General features: G+C 35.1%; 2 protein-coding genes across 5 annotated transcripts; both read left to right on the forward strand.

Annotated features, from left to right (window-relative positions):
• The first annotated feature begins 9,078 nt into the window (after positions 1 to 9,078).
• LOC120353413 lies at positions 9,079 to 16,200 on the forward strand. 4 transcript variants are annotated; one of them, XM_039437021.1, is made up of 2 exons: positions 9,079 to 9,307; positions 10,561 to 16,200. In XM_039437021.1, exon 2 carries the CDS (start codon positions 10,708 to 10,710, stop codon positions 16,132 to 16,134), a length of 5,427 nt encoding a protein of 1,808 aa, XP_039292955.1. In that variant the 5' UTR covers positions 9,079 to 9,307; positions 10,561 to 10,707; the 3' UTR covers positions 16,135 to 16,200. The 4 variants fall into 4 exon arrangements, with proteins under 4 accessions (XP_039292955.1, XP_039292956.1, XP_039292958.1 ...); XM_039437022.1 differs by lacking the exon at positions 9,079 to 9,307 and having other exon boundaries at positions 9,749 to 12,079; positions 12,800 to 16,200; XM_039437024.1 differs by lacking the exon at positions 9,079 to 9,307 and having other exon boundaries at positions 9,749 to 13,218; positions 15,772 to 16,198.
• Positions 16,201 to 17,780: 1,580 nt separating this feature from the next.
• LOC120353414 lies at positions 17,781 to 21,791 on the forward strand. The gene is made up of 2 exons (XM_039437025.1): positions 17,781 to 19,457; positions 20,178 to 21,791. The coding sequence occupies exons 1-2, from the start codon at positions 19,251 to 19,253 to the stop codon at positions 20,373 to 20,375; spliced, it is 405 nt and encodes a 134-aa protein (XP_039292959.1). The 5' UTR covers positions 17,781 to 19,250; the 3' UTR covers positions 20,376 to 21,791.
• The last annotated feature ends 294 nt before the right edge of the window (positions 21,792 to 22,085 follow it).

Below are 22,085 nucleotides of genomic sequence, written 5' to 3' on the forward strand. Positions count from 1 at the left end.
ATATCAATATAATATCTCAATTTATTGCCAAAAAGTAGGCCAAGCAACCCAAGATATTGCACGTTAGACTCACAAGAACCGGATATACTGGTAATGTTAACTGGTTTGGGCTATTGTGATTCTGGCAGGGAATATTTGCGTTTTATAAGAAAAATATAGTGTTTGGCATTTAATTGAAATAAATAGACCAACATTACTTGATATTCACATCACTTTAAGCAGAGAGGAAAGAATACTAGATAGAAAGATATACTATAAATGATATTCGTTTGTCTCTGCATTATTTGATATTGTGAAACTTGAATAAAGCATCGTAATACATGGTACTGGCACCGTACCATGGCATTGATTGTAGATTCTAGAACTATATACCGGCATATCGATTCATTTGTTACCATAATCAATTAGCAAAGTTTTCGGGCTCAATTTCAGTATATCATTTTTGGATCTGGACGCCTCTGCATCGAACTCAAAACAATAATCTGAAAATATATTACTAATTTAATGATTGATTCACTAGTGGTTTGCCTAGTTTGACAATAGATCCTCTGCTTATTCCTGCCAACCTAAATGATATCATTTTTTAGTATTTAAAAAATTTTGGTCGCTTCAATCCAAATTGATAAATTGGAATTAAATTACCCTACATGACATTTTTCAACTCATTTTCAAATGTCATTCATAGCTCTCATGTCTTTAATTTGAAAGTAACTATGAATTGAAACATTTTATGCACTAATAACATATTGAATGCTGGTGCTAATATTTTTATTAATTCCAACCTTTAAATTTGAATAGAAATGGCAAAAATACTCAGTGTAGGCACTGTATTGTTTAGGTTGGCAGGAATCATTATTAATTGCAGGATCAATCATAATTATTATTAGTGCCTCTTCGATAAAACTATCAGTCACCTGGTTGCTAGTGTGGCAACCATAAGAATTTCTATGTCCTGAAGTTACCTTTTGTCAAATGTCAATGCGCCTCAGGATTACTTGACAGAAACACCAGAATGAACCTCATTTTTTTAATTAGAGTAGGCCTACAGTACCGTGTAATAAGCTTCATCTATATTAGTCCAGTCAATAAAAAATACATACAAAAGGGGATGTGCTTGCGATTTATATTGTAGTTCTGATTTTTTAATATATATTATTCGGATACATGAGAGAAGTCCAGAACCAATTTTTCCATGCAAAATTTCCTTGTGCTAGATACAGGTGGCCCAAAAACCTCGTATCATTTTCCAGTTTTCAGCTATTTCTGCCAAATCCGCAGTAATCGGACAGAAAAAATTGCTCTCTCTTTTTTTAGATTATAAAATGGGATCATTCGGAACTCTCTATCTCCAATGAGTAATGAGTTATGATTTTTCAAAAATGAGTAAAATTTGAAGAAAAAATCAATTCTGATTAACTTTAGTTTTTGATCAACATCTTTGATTAAGATGTATAATTCAAAATCCCTCTGGGCGTATTTTTTTGCTCTACAATCTGAGATCATTACATCTCAATGGTAATAATCGGAAGATATTGTTGATCAAAAACTAAAATCCATCAGAATTGATTTTTTCTTTAAATTTTACTCATTTTTGAAAATTATAATTCATTACTCATTGGAGATAGAGAGTTCCGAATGATCTCATTTTATTCAGAATTTTATAATCTGAAAAAAGGTGAGAGCAATTTTTTCTGTCCGATTACTGCGGATTTGGCAGAAATAGCTGAAAACTGGAAAATGATATGAGATTTTTGGGCCACCCTGTATCTAGCACAAGGGAATTTTGTATGGAAAAATTGGTTCTGGACTTCTCTCATGTACCGTATCCAAATAATATATATTAAAAAATCAGAACTACACTATAAATTGCAAGCACCAATGTATATAATTATAGTGACTGGAGAAAATAGAATGAAAATTTCTACTTAAGGCATAGTGTATAAAAAGTGTGTTCCGTACTTCGTTAGCCTTCACAATGTTATCACATCAGTTGAGCCTCATTGTGCCTCAAGAAACAATTGGTTTTTAAAATAAATAGGTTTTCTTAACCTAACATTGTTCCCATATGTGTGTTTGTGCACACCACTGTAATTTGCACAAGCTGCTATAACAATGAGAGGAAAACTTGGAATAGTAAAATAATACACCATTTCAAAGAGAATTCAATGCTCGACAAACCTACGTTGAGCATCAGTTTTTATGACGCATTGTTGGAGAGGTATAAGCCCTGAAAGAGCAAAACATTGGATAAAAACCTGTTATTTAAACAATTACACACATTTAAGAGCGAATATCTCGGGAACTGTTGGGAATATCAAAAAATTCCACTGAACAAAAAGTGTAGAGAACTTATCAAGCTTCATTTTTGAATAGTTATTTCAGTCGGTTGAACGCATTGTTCTCTAGATATGAGTGAGGAAGCAAAATGCAACTTTTAAACCACCCTCATCCTCTTAGCACATGAGTTAGGAATGGGGACTTTTTATATGTTCTCCTCCTAACTAGTCTCAACAAAGCTGCAAAGTAAAAAATTTTATTTAAAAGATTCCCTCCAAATTCCTTTGTCAATATTGGTCTATTGTTGCAAAAATTGAGATTTCACACTAAACACTAAAGATGATACAAAAGGTGTAGGGAAATCCGTAAAAGCGTGAAATTATACATAAAATTGAAGAGAATTTAATGCCTTATAAGCTCATAATCAGCATGGATTTTTCCCGTCGATTTTTAAGAAGTTATAAGAGCAAAAATAGAAAAAAATTATTGGGAAACGTGTTTTTTCCAAAAATGTCCCACCTTCAAGAGCGGATATCTCGAAAAGTAGTAGAGATATAAAAAAAGTTGTAGAATGAATATTGTGGGAAATTATGTAAGCTTTAATTTGTTTTATGACAGTCAAGTCCTTAGGATACATAGTTTTTGAGTTTTATGCGAGAAACAAAAAAATGGTACCTTTTAACCACCCCCACCTACTTAGCACAGTGGGTAGGGGTGGGGACTTTTGATATGTCAACCTCCTAACTACCCCAAACAGAAATGCGGGGTCAAAAATTGTCTTCCCAACTTTCCCCCCTAATACCCTATTTTGAGCATTCATTGCCTGGACTATACCTCTCGGTAACTCAGTTACTTTATCTTCTTATGATCTAATGACTAATTAACTTATCTATACTTATAAAATTGTTATCTCACTGACTCTCTACTCACTGATCACGATTTCTGGAAAACTACAGGATGGATTGCAACAAAACTTGGAATATAACTTCCTCATACGTCCTAGGTGCTCACTAAGAAATCTTTTGGCGATATTTCAACTCTGGGTGGTTTTTAAGGGTGTAAAGTTCGTCCTTTAGCATGAAGAATATTCTTCTTCTCCCAATCTCTTAATTATAATTGAAATGTCCATATATGTTACTATAGAACTATAATCTAGAGAGTACCTCTTCAAAACAGTTGTTGACTACTGGCAACTAGATTAATAATTTTGTCAGTTTGGCATTAAGATGAGATGACTTCATTATAGGTTGGCACCAAGTTGAAGAACTAATTAAAATGCATTTTTCGAGAACAAATTGATTGTGCACTGCTGCTTCAATCGGAGCTATAACCTATTCCTGGGAGTATAGATAATTTTTTTTTCATAAAAATAACTTTTATGACTGGAGTTGCTTCAATCAATTCATCCTATTCTATCAAGACTAATTCTGTTTGTTTGTATATCCGACATCGCGAAAACTGCTTGAACATTTTCGATCAAATTTTAATAATTCAGTATGATATATGGAGGATATTTTTAAAACTTCAGAAGTGTCCGTTGTGGAATCTATTTGCAAAGAATGAGGAAATTTGTCCAAAATATAACTTGGGCGAAATAAAGGGGTTATTAGGATATATAGGGTTATAAAGGATATTTATTTATTTAGCGTATGGCAGTATACACAACACATTTATGATCACAAAATTCGAAAAAAAAGAAAACAATAGAAAATTCATATATAAATCGAATGAAAATATCTTAGTCACTTTTGACCTGGAAATTAGAGGCATGCTTCCAGGGTATTTAAGTAGGCTATTGATGCTGGTTTAGCCACCAGGAAATCTTCATGTGCACCTGTGTATGCTGATCTGGGACATTCCTCCACTATGTGTCTCACAGTCTGGACTGCTCCACACTCACAGAAAGGGGAGTCAGCCTTCCCCCACTTATGCATCAGATAGGCACATCTACCATGATGAGTTCGTACCCTATTCAATGCCGACCATGTTTTACGAGGCAAATCGAAGCCTGGTGGCCTTTTGGTTACAAATGGGATGTCAATGTTCTGCTTTGCTGACCACGCTTGTTGCCAGGCCTCAGTTATACGGAAACCTGAATCTAAGGCTGTAATTGCCGTCCTAACCGGTGGCTTACGAGATTGCAGACGTCTCTGATTGGCATCTTGTATATCCTCATGTATTGGCAGGCTTCGATTTTCCTGTATCTTCTTGTACTCTCTAGTAAGGGCATTCATTAAAATGAATTATAAAGGGCATATATTATTTAAAGGATATATAATAAAGGGGTAGAACGGCCTAATAGCTGTTGTTACTTTTCCTAATGTAAAAATATCTTTCACAGAAGTAAGGCGCTTTTCTCATGAATCATTTATTCGCAAACATTGATTGTTTGTTCTAAAAATATTAGAAAATATGCATAATAGTTCGTTGACTGTCAGTATTCCTCATTAATAGCATAAATGCTCCCCATTCAAACAATGCTGACACATTGATGTGAATCTTACTATAATTTGGTTAATTTAGATCAGATAATAATGTTGATGATCGCTACTGTTTCAATTTCAATCATGTTTGACATTTTGCTTTTGATGTCAGCTGTTATTATTATGTGAAATAAAAGCTCTCATTGAATGAAATCATAATCATTGAAGTCAATTATACTGTGAAATTTAGTCTTAGAAAAGAGTGGACTGTATAAATAGGAGAGAATAAATCAAATTCTGAAAAAAGAGAAACAATGTGTCTTGACTGATTTGACACCTGACTGAAATTCCACATGAGTGCAAGAAACGTTGTGCATTCAAAAACCTGTGCACTGGAATGAATGGAAAACATTTTTAGGCAACTCAGTATTAAAACTAATCAACAAAATGTAGGCTAAGGTGAAATGCCAAATGAAAAAATAGGTTATTAGTAAAATACAAACTTTAATCAGCATTAGAGAATATCAAATCACATGAACAAGAAATAAAATGTAGTTGATGCTAGTTGACATGAGAAAAATATGATGCCAACAAAAATGATTTTAAATAGAAATATTCTGTAAATTTGAATACATGAAATAACCCCTCAGGGTGACTGGTCGACAATATAAAATTGAAATAGAATTTAACTTTGTTATGCACAAATTTAAGATTAAGTTTAGAAAAAGGTTGAAGTACATGAAAAAACTTGAAAACAGCATTTATGATTCTAGTAAAAAACAGTAATCTGAATACAAGAACTGATTGCAATGTAACAATTTGAAATAGTAAATTATAACTAAAGATAATCAGGTAATGATGTTACCATTATGCAAACATTTCAAACAAATTAATTATTAAAGAGTGACAGTAAACAGTTATAAATATAACAGCAATGCACATAGAAAAATAATCTATCTGGTTACCAAAATGGAATAATGAAATAGTTACTAAAACAAACGTTAATAGAATACCAGAGTCTATAATAAGTAGTCTAGTTTAAACCTACAATTGTCATTTTTAATAAAAAACAACACCTAGAAAAATTGAAATGTAAATATGTTGAATTGTAAGGCTTCAACATTTGAATTGGTTCGATACCAACAAAAGAAAACAGGTAAGTTGAAATTAACCATAAGGTTATATGAATAACAGTAGTCTATACCGAAATAGCCTAATTGCAAAATGCAGAAACTACAGCTTTAGCAATAATCAAAAGAATAGTAACAAAGAATTAAATAGGATTGATATATTGCAATGTTCACAGAACATTCATGAATTGATTACAAAAAACTGACAAACAATTATTCTCAAGAGCAATTTGGCTAAGCAAATATAACTCAAAAATAAAGTAAAGTTGACTATGAACAACAATGAATTCCTAACCTGAAAGATAAAAACAATAGATTAGGGAAGTATTAAAATACAAAGTAGGTGATACAAAATACTTAGCTGCAGAACATAATGCAAGAGCCAAGGTCCCGGTTTGGTCTAGGGCCTTCAAAGACAGCGTGAGCTTCCAATTTAGCTCTAATAGGCCAGAGTCAAGGTCCCGGTTTGGTCTAGGGCCTTCAAAGACAGCGTGAGCTTCCAATAGCTCAAATGGACACATCAGGAGACAAACAAGATTCCAACTTGTTTGAAATGCCAATGAAACAGCAGCCAGTTGAAGAGGAAGAGTTTTCAATCAAAGTTTCAAAGGAAATATATCCCAAGTTTTGGAAATATTCAGTTGCAATACTTGTAAAATGTGATTCACAATTGAGAGTCACATTAATCAGAGAGATTGGCAATATATCGATAATTATCAATAGAATGAATGATGGGTAAACTTTCAGCCCCAAAATTGCAAATAAAGAATTACTAGACAAGGTTTAGCACTCGATGTAAAACAAGAGTCTGCAATATGTAAAACAAATTTAAACTTGTAGAAAGACGCGGTGACTCACACAAGCAGCCATTTTGAGAATGCTGTAATGGAAATAAAAAATAATATGTAAAACTGAAACAAGTGTTCAAATCTTGAAAAACTAATAATAGTTCCATAGAACCAGTCGAGATTATCCAACAATTGAAATAAACAAACAGGGCGAGGTGAAAACTATTTTCCCGAGAGATGAGAGTTCAAGTTGTAACTTACAAATTGTACAAGGAAGCGTACACACACATGCAAGAGTTCACGAACACGTTGAAAAATTAAAATTGAAATAACAAATGAACTAATTGTCCAAATTTTAAGGTTGATGGCTCCAAAGAATCGATGAAATGTCTCCAACAAATAAAACAAGCAAACAGGGCAAGGTGGAAACTATTTTCACGAATAAAGCAGAATAATTGGAGACACACACAAACTTGATGCTAGACAGCCAAACTATGAGCAGTGAAGGAAGGAAGTGGGTAGCAAGCAAGTGCTACCTCGATCAAGAAATCATCAATAAAAATTGATGTTTAAAAGGATGCAAAAAAATATCTGGAAGCCGAACAACAAATTGACAAATACAATAATAAAATGACTATGGCTTCAGAGCATATCCAAAAACTAAAACAAAGATAAATAAAATATGCAGAGAAAATGCCCAGTATCAGGTCGGCAGTGGACCACTAGCTCCAGCGGCAAAGATACAAACTAATGACTAGGTACCGCGCAGAGAACATGACAATTCAAAATCAAAAATCATAAAAGAGATTGTTTGAAGATGGAGAATAGTTTTAACATATTATACTAAGAAAGCAATTTCTGTTTGAATATGCGTGTTTGTGGATATGTATGTATGTCGGATGGATCTCGAAACAGCTCTAACAATTTTTATTAAATCAGGAATATAGTTGGTTTGCGACAAAAAATATTATTTCGGAACAGGTCTCAACTCTGGGGAAATTTGCTGGAGTTCCTTGAGAGAGGATTATTGATCCCTCAAGTAGCAGCTGATCAGAAAAAAGTTTCAATAATCTGTTGAAAACGTGAGAAAGAGTGTGTGCAAATAAAAAATATTACAATAGCTGTTGTTGAGTAAACAAATTTGGCTACCTAATTAATTTAAAACATTACAGTATTCATGGAACATCTGGAAAAATGGATTCAGAAAGTGACCGGATTATAGCAAAAGAAATTTAAAATCGATCTCTCCAAACATATGGTAGTTGAATGTGATGTTTATTGTGAGGTGATAGAAATGTGACTAATTTCTTCAGCTTCTGTTGTATTGGTTCCTCTGTTACTTCATGTTTGTACTCAGCCATGACCTTGAGAGTGCCAGTTGCACTGTCTGCTGATTCATTATCTGGACTAAATACCACGAGAACCAATGAGAGAAGCCTTCTATTAAAAAAAAACCCCTGCTCTGATTAATTCTCATGAAATTCAATCCTGATGGAAATTGAACAGGCTTTTGTGCTACTGGGCCTGATATTTCCATGTTTCAATATCAGCTAAAAACTAAATCGAAAAAAACATAATATTCCATCAGCTGTTCCTATCGCTTAATCGACATGATCAAAATAATCTGATTTGTTGACATGACATGGTATATCATCCTAAATTAAAGTATATCATAATTTTCAAAGTTAATCATTATATTTCAGTTTCAAGCGATTAGTGAGTGTTTTTTGTTATTCAATTTGGTCTGTAAACAATCTAAATCAGAAATTTTCTGTTTTCAAATGTTTGGATTAAAATTGGATCTGAATTCAAGTGTACGGAACATAACCTACTTTTTGGACTATTTATAGTGTATGAGTCAAAATTCGGGGAAGAAACAGTAGTTTTGGGCTGTGCCTGTTAGTCCTTCCCCAATCATTTGAAATAATTGTATTCTGTTTATCAATAAATAAACAACAAGCAAAGCTTGATGCTCCACTATTTTAGATACCTAGAAATTAAATTGAATCATATGTTAGTTTTCATCCAAATTTTCATCCCTAAGCTTTTGCTTTCAAGCTAAGATCAAAGAAAGAAAGCATATAATGGTAGTCAATAATCAAAGTGATTGGATAAACTCTATTGAGATTTATGCAAATTCATCCCACTTTAATATTTATGATAGTAAAGTTTAGGACATGAGGAATTAGCCACAATAAATGTTATACTAGCTATTATGTGTTAAAACTCAATTTGCATCATCCTTGATCTTTGAACTTAGCGCGTTGCCAGTATAGCCAACGTTTGGCAGATTTAGTCTGCATTGTTTTCAATATTTGTATCTTTGTAATAATTTCAATTTGTTGTCTAGTATTATTTGATTAATTTCAAATTTGTCCTTTTTCACTTGCTTTTGAATAATATTTGTGTTCTGTATCTTTATTCTTGCATTTCTCACTTGCAGAAACCGTTGTAGGTAGGTTTTGCTCCACTCGGTTTGTGTGGCGCTGGTGTGCTGCTTCTTTGTTTTCAACTCGATTCCGGAATGTGGGAATTGGCCAGCTCTTGTTTCAATTTTCGAATTTGAATTTATTCCAGCTGAATATTCAGTACTTTCATGTTTCATTGGCATATTTGCGATAAATATTGGCCTAATTCAATCAAACAACTTGTATGTCTTCACGGATTGTGTTTGAATCTCAAACTTCTGGTAGGTGTAACCTCACTTTCAATTTGAACACGCTTTTCTGAACTCAATTTTTAGAATTTAGTTTAAAGCTCTTTCCAATTTTACATTGTTCATCTATTTCAATCTTTTTTAAAAGATGTCAATTTAGAATTTTGATTCCATTGCATTTCTGCAAAATTCCAAGATCATCAAGATTGCTTGATGTTTCTACAAATCTTTATTTCATATTCTTGTTTTCAAACTCTTTGTACTCTGAACTCTGTGTAGTTCAGAGCGCTGTTGCTACAGTCAACATATTTTCTTACCGTAGGGTATTTTCTTTTCCTCTGTCCACAGTTTGGATTTTGGGAAACTCAATCAATCTCTCTCTACATCTCTCGAATCAATCTGCTACCGAATCTGTTCTACAATTCTACCTACGATCGAATCTACCGATAAAGGTCTGCAGTCTCTATTGACAGTCGAAATTGCATCCACTTTGGGGTTCCATATACCCTCCCACTCACTTGGTCGACTGTGCAATTTAGCATTCCACTTTGGGGTTACATATACCCTCCCACTCTCTGGCCGGTATGGTGATGATGATTTCCATTGCCGGAGCATTTCTTACAAATGCCTACAATCTTCGACAGCTTTCGACATCCTCAAGATATTCAGGTTGAGTAATTGTATATTCATCATAAATTTGTAATATCATCCATTCTTATTCATTCATCTGTCTATTTTCATTCATTCATTATCATTCATACTGCTATTGTTCATTTACTTATATAGATTTATCTTACTTATGAGCTGTGCCTACAAAGGCAATCAAAGAGTTTGTCATTTCAGGACATTGAATAATATTCAAAATTTTGAATACAAAATCATTTTATTTTTTGAATTTGTTTTTTCACAATTTAAAAGTCTTTACAATTGGCATCACATTCAACTTATGTATTTTGAAACTTACATCACAATTAATTCAACAATAAAAATAACAATTATTCACTATTTGATTTTGCAATTATTCGCATTACCTATTGTTTTGGTAGGACGAGTTGTAATCAGGACTCAGCCTACCTGGTCCTCTATTAATTTTGCTACCAGAAAAGTTATTTTGATAGATATCAGGAGCATATTTATCATTATAAGTTTGGCCGTCTCCGGTCCGGATACTTCATATTGACATATGCTTAGAAAATACATTTATTCTTATTCATTATTTTACATCAATTGTGTAATGATTATTGTCTTATACTTTTATTCATAGTGTTTATTTCTGTATGTTCAAGGGTAATATTTGTATGGAGTTGCTCATACTGATACATTCAACCAAGCACTTATGTCATTGTTCCCAACAATTGGATACAACACCAGTAGCCATCCAGTGTAAGAGGAGGTCGAACATTTTCAATTGAGGTATCGTTCCAATTTTCAATATGCCTCCTAAAGGCAAACGAAACAGCCTTCTCACTGTGAGAAGTGGCATCATTAAAAATCTATCTTGGCTTTATACTGAATATTTCAATTTTAAAATCAATGATGAAAATGATTTTCAAAAACTACTAGCAGTCAAAACTAAATTGCTCAACTTTGAGCAGCGTTATGAAGAGATAAGCCTGGAATTTGATTCAGATGACATTGATGACAATGAACATCAAATTGTCACAGAAAAATTTTTAATGTTAATTGCTAATGTAAATACAATTTTGAAAAATTATGATTCACAGCAGCAAGTTGCTACATTTCAAGCACCGGCAATGGAACATCAGTCACCAAACTCCTCTCCAGTTCCCAAATCACCGGGGTCTGTAGATCATAATAGTGTAATCAACACAAATCAATCGCCATCTGCTTCAGTGACTGCTAATAATGTCAATTCTCTGCCTTTGCAACCCACTATGCCTATTTATCAAGGTCTACAATTACCAATGGTACCGTTACCAGAATTTTCAGGTTCCTTTGATTCATGGCTTGAATCCCGTGATACCTTTTCCAATATGGTTATTGAAAACCAAACTTTGGCTCCAGCTACAAAGCTGTATTATTTGCGCAAAGCTCTCAGTGGTGAAGCCCTTGCACGCATTCAGAATATTCCTCCAGGGAATGGAAACCTTGAGCTTGCATGGAATCTGCTTACACAGAGGTACAATAACCCCAGATTAATTGCAAGTACCCACATTCAAGGTATTGAATCACCCCCAGCACTCAAGAAAAATTGTTCCAAATCTCTTAGAGCTTTCATTGATCACTGTAAATGTCACATTAATGCTTTAGAAGCGCTCAAATTGGATGTTCAAATTAAAGATTTACTTTACATGCAAAAAATCACTTCTCAACTTGACTCTAATATCTTGCGCGAATGGGAAAAACGCATTGAAATAAATGAAATCCCTACTATGGATAAACTGTGGGAATTTCTTGAAAATCAATGTAAGGTAATGGATGCTATTTCATCTCATAGCCCCTCAAATCCACCAACTAATCAAAAGGTTTTTACTCAAGCTACTTCAAATGCACCCAATGTTAGGCAAAATACTCGTCCTTTTGCTCAAAATAATACTCTGAATAATTTTCAGCCATCAGTATCCTGTCAATTTTGCAATGATCGATCTCATGGGATTTTCAAATGTGTCAATTTTTCAAAGATTCCCATCAATCAACGTTATGATGCAATCAAAAGGAAAGGGTTGTGTTTCAATTGCCTTAATCCTTACACTGACAATCACAACTGCTCTTCAAAGAGATGCCAAAAATGTGATAAGCGACATCACACTGTTCTACATGATTCCTTTACTAGCAATTCAGGAGGTAAGAATGTTGTTTCTAATGTGATTCAGTCTCAGAATGAGTGCACCGTTTCTAGTGCCCATTCATCTTCAGCATCAAATTCAGTTAGCTCACAATCTGATAATTCAGAAACAACAGTTGTTTCACATGCTGCTTCATCCATCATTTCTAATAATAAGTCATCAGTTCAAGTATTACCTACCGCAGAGGTTCTGGTTGTTAGTTCAAATGGTGAATTAATTGCATGTAATGCTTTAATGGACACAGGAAGTGATTGTTCACTCATCACTCAAGAGTTGGCTGATAGATTAGCTCTTCCTTCTCGTCATGTAACTAATCTGATTAATGGAGTGTCCAGTATGCAAGCCAAATCTACAGTTGTTCACTCAGTATTAATAAAATCATCTGATCATACTTGGTCAACGCAACAAGAATGTATTGTTGTTGAGAAATTTGCCTCATGTATTCCTCGTGTCACAATTGATCTTAACTATTACAAGATTCCAAGCAATATTCGACTTGCAGATCCAAATTTTCATAAATCTAAGAAAATTGATATCCTATTGGGTATTGACGTTTATGCCGCAATCATGACTGGCAATCAAATTATTGTGTCACCTGATGTTCCAATCCTACAAAATACAAAACTTGGCTGGATTGTTTTTGGCTCTTGTCAATTACCTAAATCAGTGTCACTCAAAAAATCATCTAATCAATTTGTTACCAATTTTGTCTCCACAGCTGAAGTCTCCAATCAGTTGGAAACCTTCTGGAAGCTGGAAGAAGTCTCTTCAGTTATTCCTGTCTCTCCTGAGTGTGCTAGGGTTGAAGCACACTACAAAGAAAATACCATCAGGCATGAAGATGGTCGTTTCCAAGTGTCCTTACCTCGCAAGGATTCATTTGCCACCCTTGGTCATTCAAGGACTCAAGCTATGAAACGTTTCCATTCATTGGAAAAAAGATTTCTTAAAGAACCTGAGCTCAAACCTCAATATGTTGAATTTATGCAGGAATATGAAGATTTAGGTCACATGCACCCTGTACCGCCACCAGCCCCTGAGGAACAAGTCTATTATATTCCACATCACGCTGTCTTCAAGCCCGACTCCACTACAACCAAAACAAGAGTTGTGTTTGATGCTAGCGCCAAAACATCAACCGGAATTTCTCTCAATGATGTTATCTTCAAGGGTCCTGTTGTTCAGTCAGACCTTTTTGACATTGTCCTACGATTTCGTATGCGACCATTTGCTTTCATCGCGGACATAACTAAAATGTACCGCCAAATTCTTTTAGATCCTTCTGATCGTAATTTGCATCGTATTTTTTGGAGAGATGATACTTCAAAACCTCTTCAAGAATACCAATTGGCCACAGTTACTTATGGGACAGCTTGTGCATCTTATCTCAGCACTAGAACCTTGAATTTACTTGCTGAACTTGAATCAACACCTGATTCTCCATTGTATCATTCAATTCATCAAGAATTTTATGTTGATGACCTAATCTCTGGTGCATCTACATTGGAACAAGCCATGGAATTGTCACATCAATTGCTCACCACTTTGAATAAAGGATGTTTTGAATTAAGGAAGTGGATGTCCAATTCCCCTGAGTTACTGAATTCACTACCATCCAATTTGCTAGAAACTTCCATTGTTAAACCAATTTCAGATCCTGATAATGGAATAACCAAAGCTCTAGGTTTACTGTGGAATTCCAATTCTGATAGTCTATCCATCTGTTCTAACATTGATAAAATTTCTGAAAAGACTTCATTCACAAAGCGTGAGTTTCTGTCAGTTATTGCTTCAACTTTTGATCCACTTGGAATCATTAGTCCCATCATAATCCTTCCAAAAATCTTATTTCAAAATTTATGGCTTGCAAAAATTGATTGGGATGATAGTCTGCCCAATGACATGCTACTGAAGTGGTTGCAGATCATACAAGAACTATCCAAAATTTCAAGCATTTCAATACCACGTTGTGTAGTATCAAAGGATCAATGTTCCATAGTTGAACTTCATGGTTTTTCTGATTCTAGCGCTACTGCTTATGGAGCTTGTGTGTATGTACGCACCATCCAAAATAATGTTGTTCAAACTCATCTTCTTTGTGGAAAATCACGTGTTGCACCTCTCAAGCCTGTCTCCATTCCAAATTTGGAACTTTGTGGTGCCTTAGTATTATCACGACTCATTAACAAAGTTGTAAGTGCTTTGAATTCTCTTGATTTGACTATTTCAGGTGTTTTTCTCTGGTCAGATTCTCAAATTGTCTGCAAGTGGTTGCAGTCTCCTCCTGACAGAAAGTCAATTTTTGTTTCATTGAGAGTAGGTGAAATCCAAGAATCTACCTCACAGTATGTCTGGAACTATGTGAAATCATCTCACAATCCAGCTGATTTAATTTCTCGTGGCATGATTCCTAGTGAATTAGCAAACAACAAACTCTGGTGGCATGGTCCCCCATGGTTGGCTGATCCAACTGATAGTTGGAGGTCATTCTCTTCTCATGTAGCTATTCTAGCTCCCAATACAGTTCTTGTAAATACTGCAGTTGTTTCACCTTTATCCATTATTTCTGAACGTGTTTCCAATAGTTTTAAAATTATTCGTGTCACTGCTTATGTTCTGCGTTTTTTACATAACATTCGTCAGAAAGTTGCTGATCGCCGTACTGACGCCCTTTCAGTTGATGAAATTGAAGATGCTGAAATTCATCTATTGAAGGCCATTCAAGCTGAAGCATTCCACAAGGAGTTGGAAATTTTACGTGCAAATGATGAGTTGAATGCCTCCAGTAAGTTTCATTCTTTGTCTTTGTTCATTCACTCTGATGGCCTCATAAGAGTAGGAGGACGTTTAGCTAATGCTAATATTGATTTTGATTTCAAGCATCAGATATTGCTTCCTGCCAATCACAAATTCACCAAGGCACTGATTTTTTATCATCATAACAAATTGTGTCATGCTGGTGTGCAAGCAACCATGGCTGCAATCAGACAACGGTTCTGGATACCATCAACAAGGCGTACTGTTAAGAATGTTCTGCGAAAGTGTATCAAGTGTTTTCGTTTCACTCATACTCAAGCTGCACAATTGATGGGTCAATTGCCCTCTGTGCGTGTAAATATTGATTTTCCATTCATGAATGTTGGTCTAGACTATGCTGGACCTTTTAGTCTCCGTATTGGTGGTCCAAAGTCACGGACATTTGGTAAAGCCTATTTTGCATTTTTCATTTGCATGATAACTCGTGCTGTACATATAGAAGTAGTATCAGAGCTGTCCACTTCAGTCTTTCTGGCTGCTCTCACCCGTTTCATCTCAAGACGAGGTATTCCAAGGAATATATATTCAGACAATGCTACCACTTTTGTGGGTGCAAATAATGATCTCAAAGAGTTAGGTGACTTCCTCAACTTGCCTAGCAATCAACAAATACTTCAAAATTCAGCTGCATCTTTGCACATTCAATGGAATTTCATTCCCCCAAGAGCTCCTCATCATGGTGGTCTGTGGGAGAGAGGAATAAGAAATTTCAAGAGTATATATAAAATTATTGCTTTCAAACATATTTGGAATTTTGAAGAAATGTGTACTCTTTCTGCACAAGTTGAAGCTATTTTGAATTCTTCACCTATTGTTCCATTGTCTGAGGACCCTCTTGATCTTCAATTTTTGTCACCTGGGCATTTTCTCATTGCGCGCCCACTCAATGCTTTGCCTTCTCATAAGCAGAAATTCAAACATGTGAATTTTCTTGCACGTTGGAATAGACTTGCTGAAGTCACAAAGGAATTTTGGCAACAATGGTCTGAAGAATATTTAGTTACTCTTCAGAAAAGACATAAATGGTCTTCTTCATCACCCAATCTTCAAGTTGGCACTCTTGTGCTATTGAAGGATCCTGGGACACCACCAACACTCTGGAAGCTTGGACGTATTACAGAGGTTTTCCCTGGCTCCGATGACAAGGTTAGAGTCATCCAGGTTCTAACTGACTCTGGTGTTTTCAAACGTTCTATTGCTAGTGTTGCACCTTTGCCATTAGATGATAGCGAATGATGCAAATCTCTTTAACATATTTTTTCTTTCTTCTTTGTTTTACAATTCTTATAATTGCAAAACGGGGCCCAGTCTATGTTAAAACTCAATTTGCATCATCCTTGATCTTTGAACTTAGCGCGTTGCCAGTATAGCCAACGTTTGGCAGATTTAGTCTGCATTGTTTTCAATATTTGTATCTTTGTAATAATTTCAATTTGTTGTCTAGTATTATTTGATTAATTTCAAATTTGTCCTTTTTCACTTGCTTTTGAATAATATTTGTGTTTTGTATCTTTATTCTTGCATTTCTCACTTGCGGAAACCGTTGTAGGTAGGTTTTGCTCCACTCGGTTTGTGTGGCGCTGGTGTGCTGCTTCTTTGTTTCAACTCGATTCCAGAATGTGGGAATTGGCCAGCTCTTGTTTCAATTTTCGAATTTGAATTTATTCCAGCTGAATATTCAGTACTTTCATGTTTCATTGGCATATTTGCGATAAATATTGGCCTAATTCAATCAAACAACTTGTAACTTATGTCTTCACGGATTGTGTTTGAATCTCAAACTTCTGGTAGGTGTAACCTCACTTTCAATTTGAACACGCTTTTCTGAACTCAATTTTTAGAATTTAGTTAAAAGCTCTTTCCAATTTTACATTGTTCATCTATTTCAATCTTTTTTAAAAGATGTCAATTTAGAATTTTGATTCCATTGCATTTCTGCAAAATTCCAAGATCATCAAGATTGCTTGATGTTTCTACAAATCTTCATTTTATATTCTTGTTTTCAAACTCTTTGTACTCTGAACTCTGTGTAGTTCAGAGCGCTGTTGCTACAGTCAACATATTCTCTTACCGTAGGGTATTTTCTTTTCCTCTGTCCACAGTTTAGAATTTGGGAAACTCAATCAATCTCTCTCTACATCTCTCGAATCAATCTGCTACCGAATCTGTTCTACAATTCTACCTATGATCGAATCTACCGATAAAGGTCTGCAGTCTCTATTGACAGTCGAAATTGCATCCACTTTGGGGTTCCATATACCCTCCCACTCATTTGGTCGACTGTGCAATTTAGCATTCCACTTTGGGGTTACATATACCCTCCCACTCTCTGGCCGGTATGGTGATGATGATTTCCATTGCCTGAGCATTTCTTACAAATGCCTACAATCTTCGACAGCTTTCGACATCCTCAAGATATTCAGGTTGAGTAATTGTATATTCATCATAAATTTGTAATATCATCCATTCTCATTCATTCATCTGTCTATTTTCATTCATTCATTATCATTCATACTGCTATTGTTCATTTACTTATATAGATTTATCTTACTTATGAGCTGTGCCTACAAAGGCAATCAAAGAGTTTGTCATTTCAGGACATTGAATAATATTCAAAATTTTGAATACAAAATCATTTTATTTTTTGAATTTGTTTTTTCACAATTTAAAAGTCTTTACAATTGGCATCACATTCAACTTATGTATTTTGAAACTTACATCACAATTAATTCAACAATAAAAATAACAATTATTCACTATTTGATTTTGCAATTATTCGCATTACCTATTGTTTTGGTAGGACGAGTTGTATTCAGGACTCAGCCTACCTGGTCCTCTATTAATTTTGCTACCAGAAAAGTTATTTTGATAGATATCAGGAGCATATTTATCATTATAAGTTTGGCCGTCTCCGGTCCGGATACTTCATATTGACATATGCTTAGAAAATACATTTATTCTTATTCATTATTTTACATCAATTGTGTAATGATTATTGTCTTATACTTTTATTCATAGTGTTTATTTCTGTATGTTCAAGGGTAATATTTGTATGGAGTTGCTCATACTGATACATTCAACCAAGCACTTATGTCATTGTTCCCAACAATTGGATACAACACCAGTAGCCATCCAGTGTAAGAGGAGGTCGAACATTTTCAATTGAGGTATCGTTCCAATTTTCAATATGCCTCCTAAAGGCAAACGAAACAGCCTTCTCACTGTGAGAAGTGGCATCATTAAAAATCTATCTTGGCTTTATACTGAATATTTCAATTTTAAAATCAATGATGAAAATGATTTTCAAAAACTACTAGCAGTCAAAACTAAATTGCTCAACTTTGAGCAGCGTTATGAAGAGATAAGCCTGGAATTTGATTCAGATGACATTGATGACAATGAACATCAAATTGTCACAGAAAAATTTTTAATGTTAATTGCTAATGTAAATACAATTTTGAAAAATTATGATTCACAGCAGCAAGTTGCTACATTTCAAGCACCGGCAATGGAACATCAGTCACCAAACTCCTCTCCAGTTCCCAAATCACCGGGGTCTGTAGATCATAATAGTGTAATCAACACAAATCAATCGCCATCTGCTTCAGTGACTGCTAATAATGTCAATTCTCTGCCTTTGCAACCCACTATGCCTATTTATCAAGGTCTACAATTACCAATGGTACCGTTACCAGAATTTTCAGGTTCCTTTGATTCATGGCTTGAATTCCGTGATACCTTTTCCAATATGGTTATTGAAAACCAAACTTTGGCTCCAGCTACAAAGCTGTATTATTTGCGCAAAGCTCTCAGTGGTGAAGCCCTTGCACGCATTCAGAATATTCCTCCAGGGAATGGAAACTTTGAGCTTGCATGGAATCTGCTTACACAGAGGTACAATAACCCCAGATTAATTGCAAGTACCCACATTCAAGGTATTGAATCACCCCCAGCACTCAAGAAAAATTGTTCCAAATCTCTTAGAGCTTTCATTGATCACTGTAAATGTCACATTAATGCTTTAGAAGCGCTCAAATTGGATGTTCAAATTAAAGATTTACTTTACATGCAAAAAATCACTTCTCAACTTGACTCTAATATCTTGCGCGAATGGGAAAAACGCATTGAAATAAATGAAATCCCTACTATGGATAAACTGTGGGAATTTCTTGAAAATCAATGTAAGGTAATGGATGCTATTTCATCTCATAGCCCCTCAAATCCACCAACTAATCAAAAGGTTTTTACTCAAGCTACTTCAAATGCACCCAATGTTAGGCAAAATACTCGTCCTTTTGCTCAAAATAATACTCTGAATAATTTTCAGCCATCAGTATCCTGTCAATTTTGCAATGATCGATCTCATGGGATTTTCAAATGTGTCAATTTTTCAAAGATTCCCATCAATCAACGTTATGATGCAATCAAAAGGAAAGGGTTGTGTTTCAATTGCCTTAATCCTTACACTGACAATCACAACTGCTCTTCAAAGAGATGCCAAAAATGTGATAAGCGACATCACACTGTTCTACATGATTCCTTTACTAGCAATTCAGGAGGTAAGAATGTTGTTTCTAATGTGATTCAGTCTCAGAATGAGTGCACCGTTTCTAGTGCCCATTCATCTTCAGCATCAAATTCAGTTAGTTCACAATCTGATAATTCAGAAACAACAGTTGTTTCACATGCTGCTTCATCCATCATTTCTAATAATAAGTCATCAGTTCAAGTATTACCTACCGCAGAGGTTCTGGTTGTTAGTTCAAATGGTGAATTAATTGCATGTAATGCTTTAATGGACACAGGAAGTGATTGTTCACTCATCACTCAAGAGTTGGCTGATAGATTAGCTCTTCCTTCTCGTCATGTAACTAATCTGATTAATGGAGTGTCCAGTATGCAAGCCAAATCTACAGTTGTTCACTCAGTATTAATAAAATCATCTGATCATACTTGGTCAACGCAACAAGAATGTATTGTTGTTGAGAAATTTGCCTCATGTATTCCTCGTGTCACAATTGATCTTAACTATTACAAGATTCCAAGCAATATTCGACTTGCAGATCCAAATTTTCATAAATCTAAGAAAATTGATATCCTATTGGGTATTGACGTTTATGCCGCAATCATGACTGGCAATCAAATTATTGTGTCACCTGATGTTCCAATCCTACAAAATACAAAACTTGGCTGGATTGTTTTTGGCTCTTGTCAATTACCTAAATCAGTGTCACTCAAAAAATCATCTAATCAATTTGTTACCAATTTTGTCTCCACAGCTGAAGTCTCCAATCAGTTGGAAACCTTCTGGAAGCTGGAAGAAGTCTCTTCAGTTATTCCTGTCTCTCCTGAGTGTGCTAGGGTTGAAGCACACTACAAAGAAAATACCATCAGGCATGAAGATGGTCGTTTCCAAGTGTCCTTACCTCGCAAGGATTCATTTGCCACCCTTGGTCATTCAAGGACTCAAGCTATGAAACGTTTCCATTCATTGGAAAAAAGATTTCTTAAAGAACCTGAGCTCAAACCTCAATATGTTGAATTTATGCAGGAATATGAAGATTTAGGTCACATGCACCCTGTACCGCCACCAGCCCCTGAGGAACAAGTCTATTATATTCCACATCACGCTGTCTTCAAGCCCGACTCCACTACAACCAAAACAAGAGTTGTGTTTGATGCTAGCGCCAAAACATCAACCGGAATTTCTCTCAATGATGTTATCTTCAAGGGTCCTGTTGTTCAGTCAGACCTTTTTGACATTGTCCTACGATTTCGTATGCGACCATTTGCTTTCATCGCGGACATAACTAAAATGTACCGCCAAATTCTTTTAGATCCTTCTGATCGTAATTTGCATCGTATTTTTTGGAGAGATGATACTTCAAAACCTCTTCAAGAATACCAATTGGCCACAGTTACTTATGGGACAGCTTGTGCATCTTATCTCAGCACTAGAACCTTGAATTTACTTGCTGAACTTGAATCAACACCTGATTCTCCATTGTATCATTCAATTCATCAAGAATTTTATGTTGATGACCTAATCTCTGGTGCATCTACATTGGAACAAGCCATGGAATTGTCACATCAATTGCTCACCACTTTGAATAAAGGATGTTTTGAATTAAGGAAGTGGATGTCCAATTCCCCTGAGTTACTGAATTCACTACCATCCAATTTGCTAGAAACTTCCATTGTTAAACCAATTTCAGATCCTGATAATGGAATAACCAAAGCTCTAGGTTTACTGTGGAATTCCAATTCTGATAGTCTATCCATCTGTTCTAACATTGATAAAATTTCTGAAAAGACTTCATTCACAAAGCGTGAGTTTCTGTCAGTTATTGCTTCAACTTTTGATCCACTTGGAATCATTAGTCCCATCATAATCCTTCCAAAAATCTTATTTCAAAATTTATGGCTTGCAAAAATTGATTGGGATGATAGTCTGCCCAATGACATGCTACTGAAGTGGTTGCAGATCATACAAGAACTATCCAAAATTTCAAGCATTTCAATACCACGTTGTGTAGTATCAAAGGATCAATGTTCCATAGTTGAACTTCATGGTTTTTCTGATTCTAGCGCTACTGCTTATGGAGCTTGTGTGTATGTACGCACCATCCAAAATAATGTTGTTCAAACTCATCTTCTTTGTGGAAAATCACGTGTTGCACCTCTCAAGCCTGTCTCCATTCCAAATTTGGAACTTTGTGGTGCCTTAGTATTATCACGACTCATTAACAAAGTTGTAAGTGCTTTGAATTCTCTTGATTTGACTATTTCAGGTGTTTTTCTCTGGTCAGATTCTCAAATTGTCTGCAAGTGGTTGCAGTCTCCTCCTGACAGAAAGTCAATTTTTGTTTCATTGAGAGTAGGTGAAATCCAAGAATCTACCTCAAAGTATGTCTGGAACTATGTGAAATCATCTCACAATCCAGCTGATTTAATTTCTCGTGGCATGATTCCTAGTGAATTAGCAAACAACAAACTCTGGTGGCATGGTCCCCCATGGTTGGCTGATCCAACTGATAGTTGGAGGTCATTCTCTTCTCATGTAGCTATTCTAGCTCCCAATACAGTTCTTGTAAATACTGCAGTTGTTTCACCTTTATCCATTATTTCTGAACGTGTTTCCAATAGTTTTAAAATTATTCGTGTCACTGCTTATGTTCTGCATTTTT

The sequence above is a fragment of the Nilaparvata lugens genome, chromosome 10 (genome assembly GCF_014356525.2).
Source record: "Nilaparvata lugens isolate BPH chromosome 10, ASM1435652v1, whole genome shotgun sequence".
Lineage (NCBI taxonomy): Eukaryota > Metazoa > Arthropoda > Insecta > Hemiptera > Delphacidae > Nilaparvata > Nilaparvata lugens.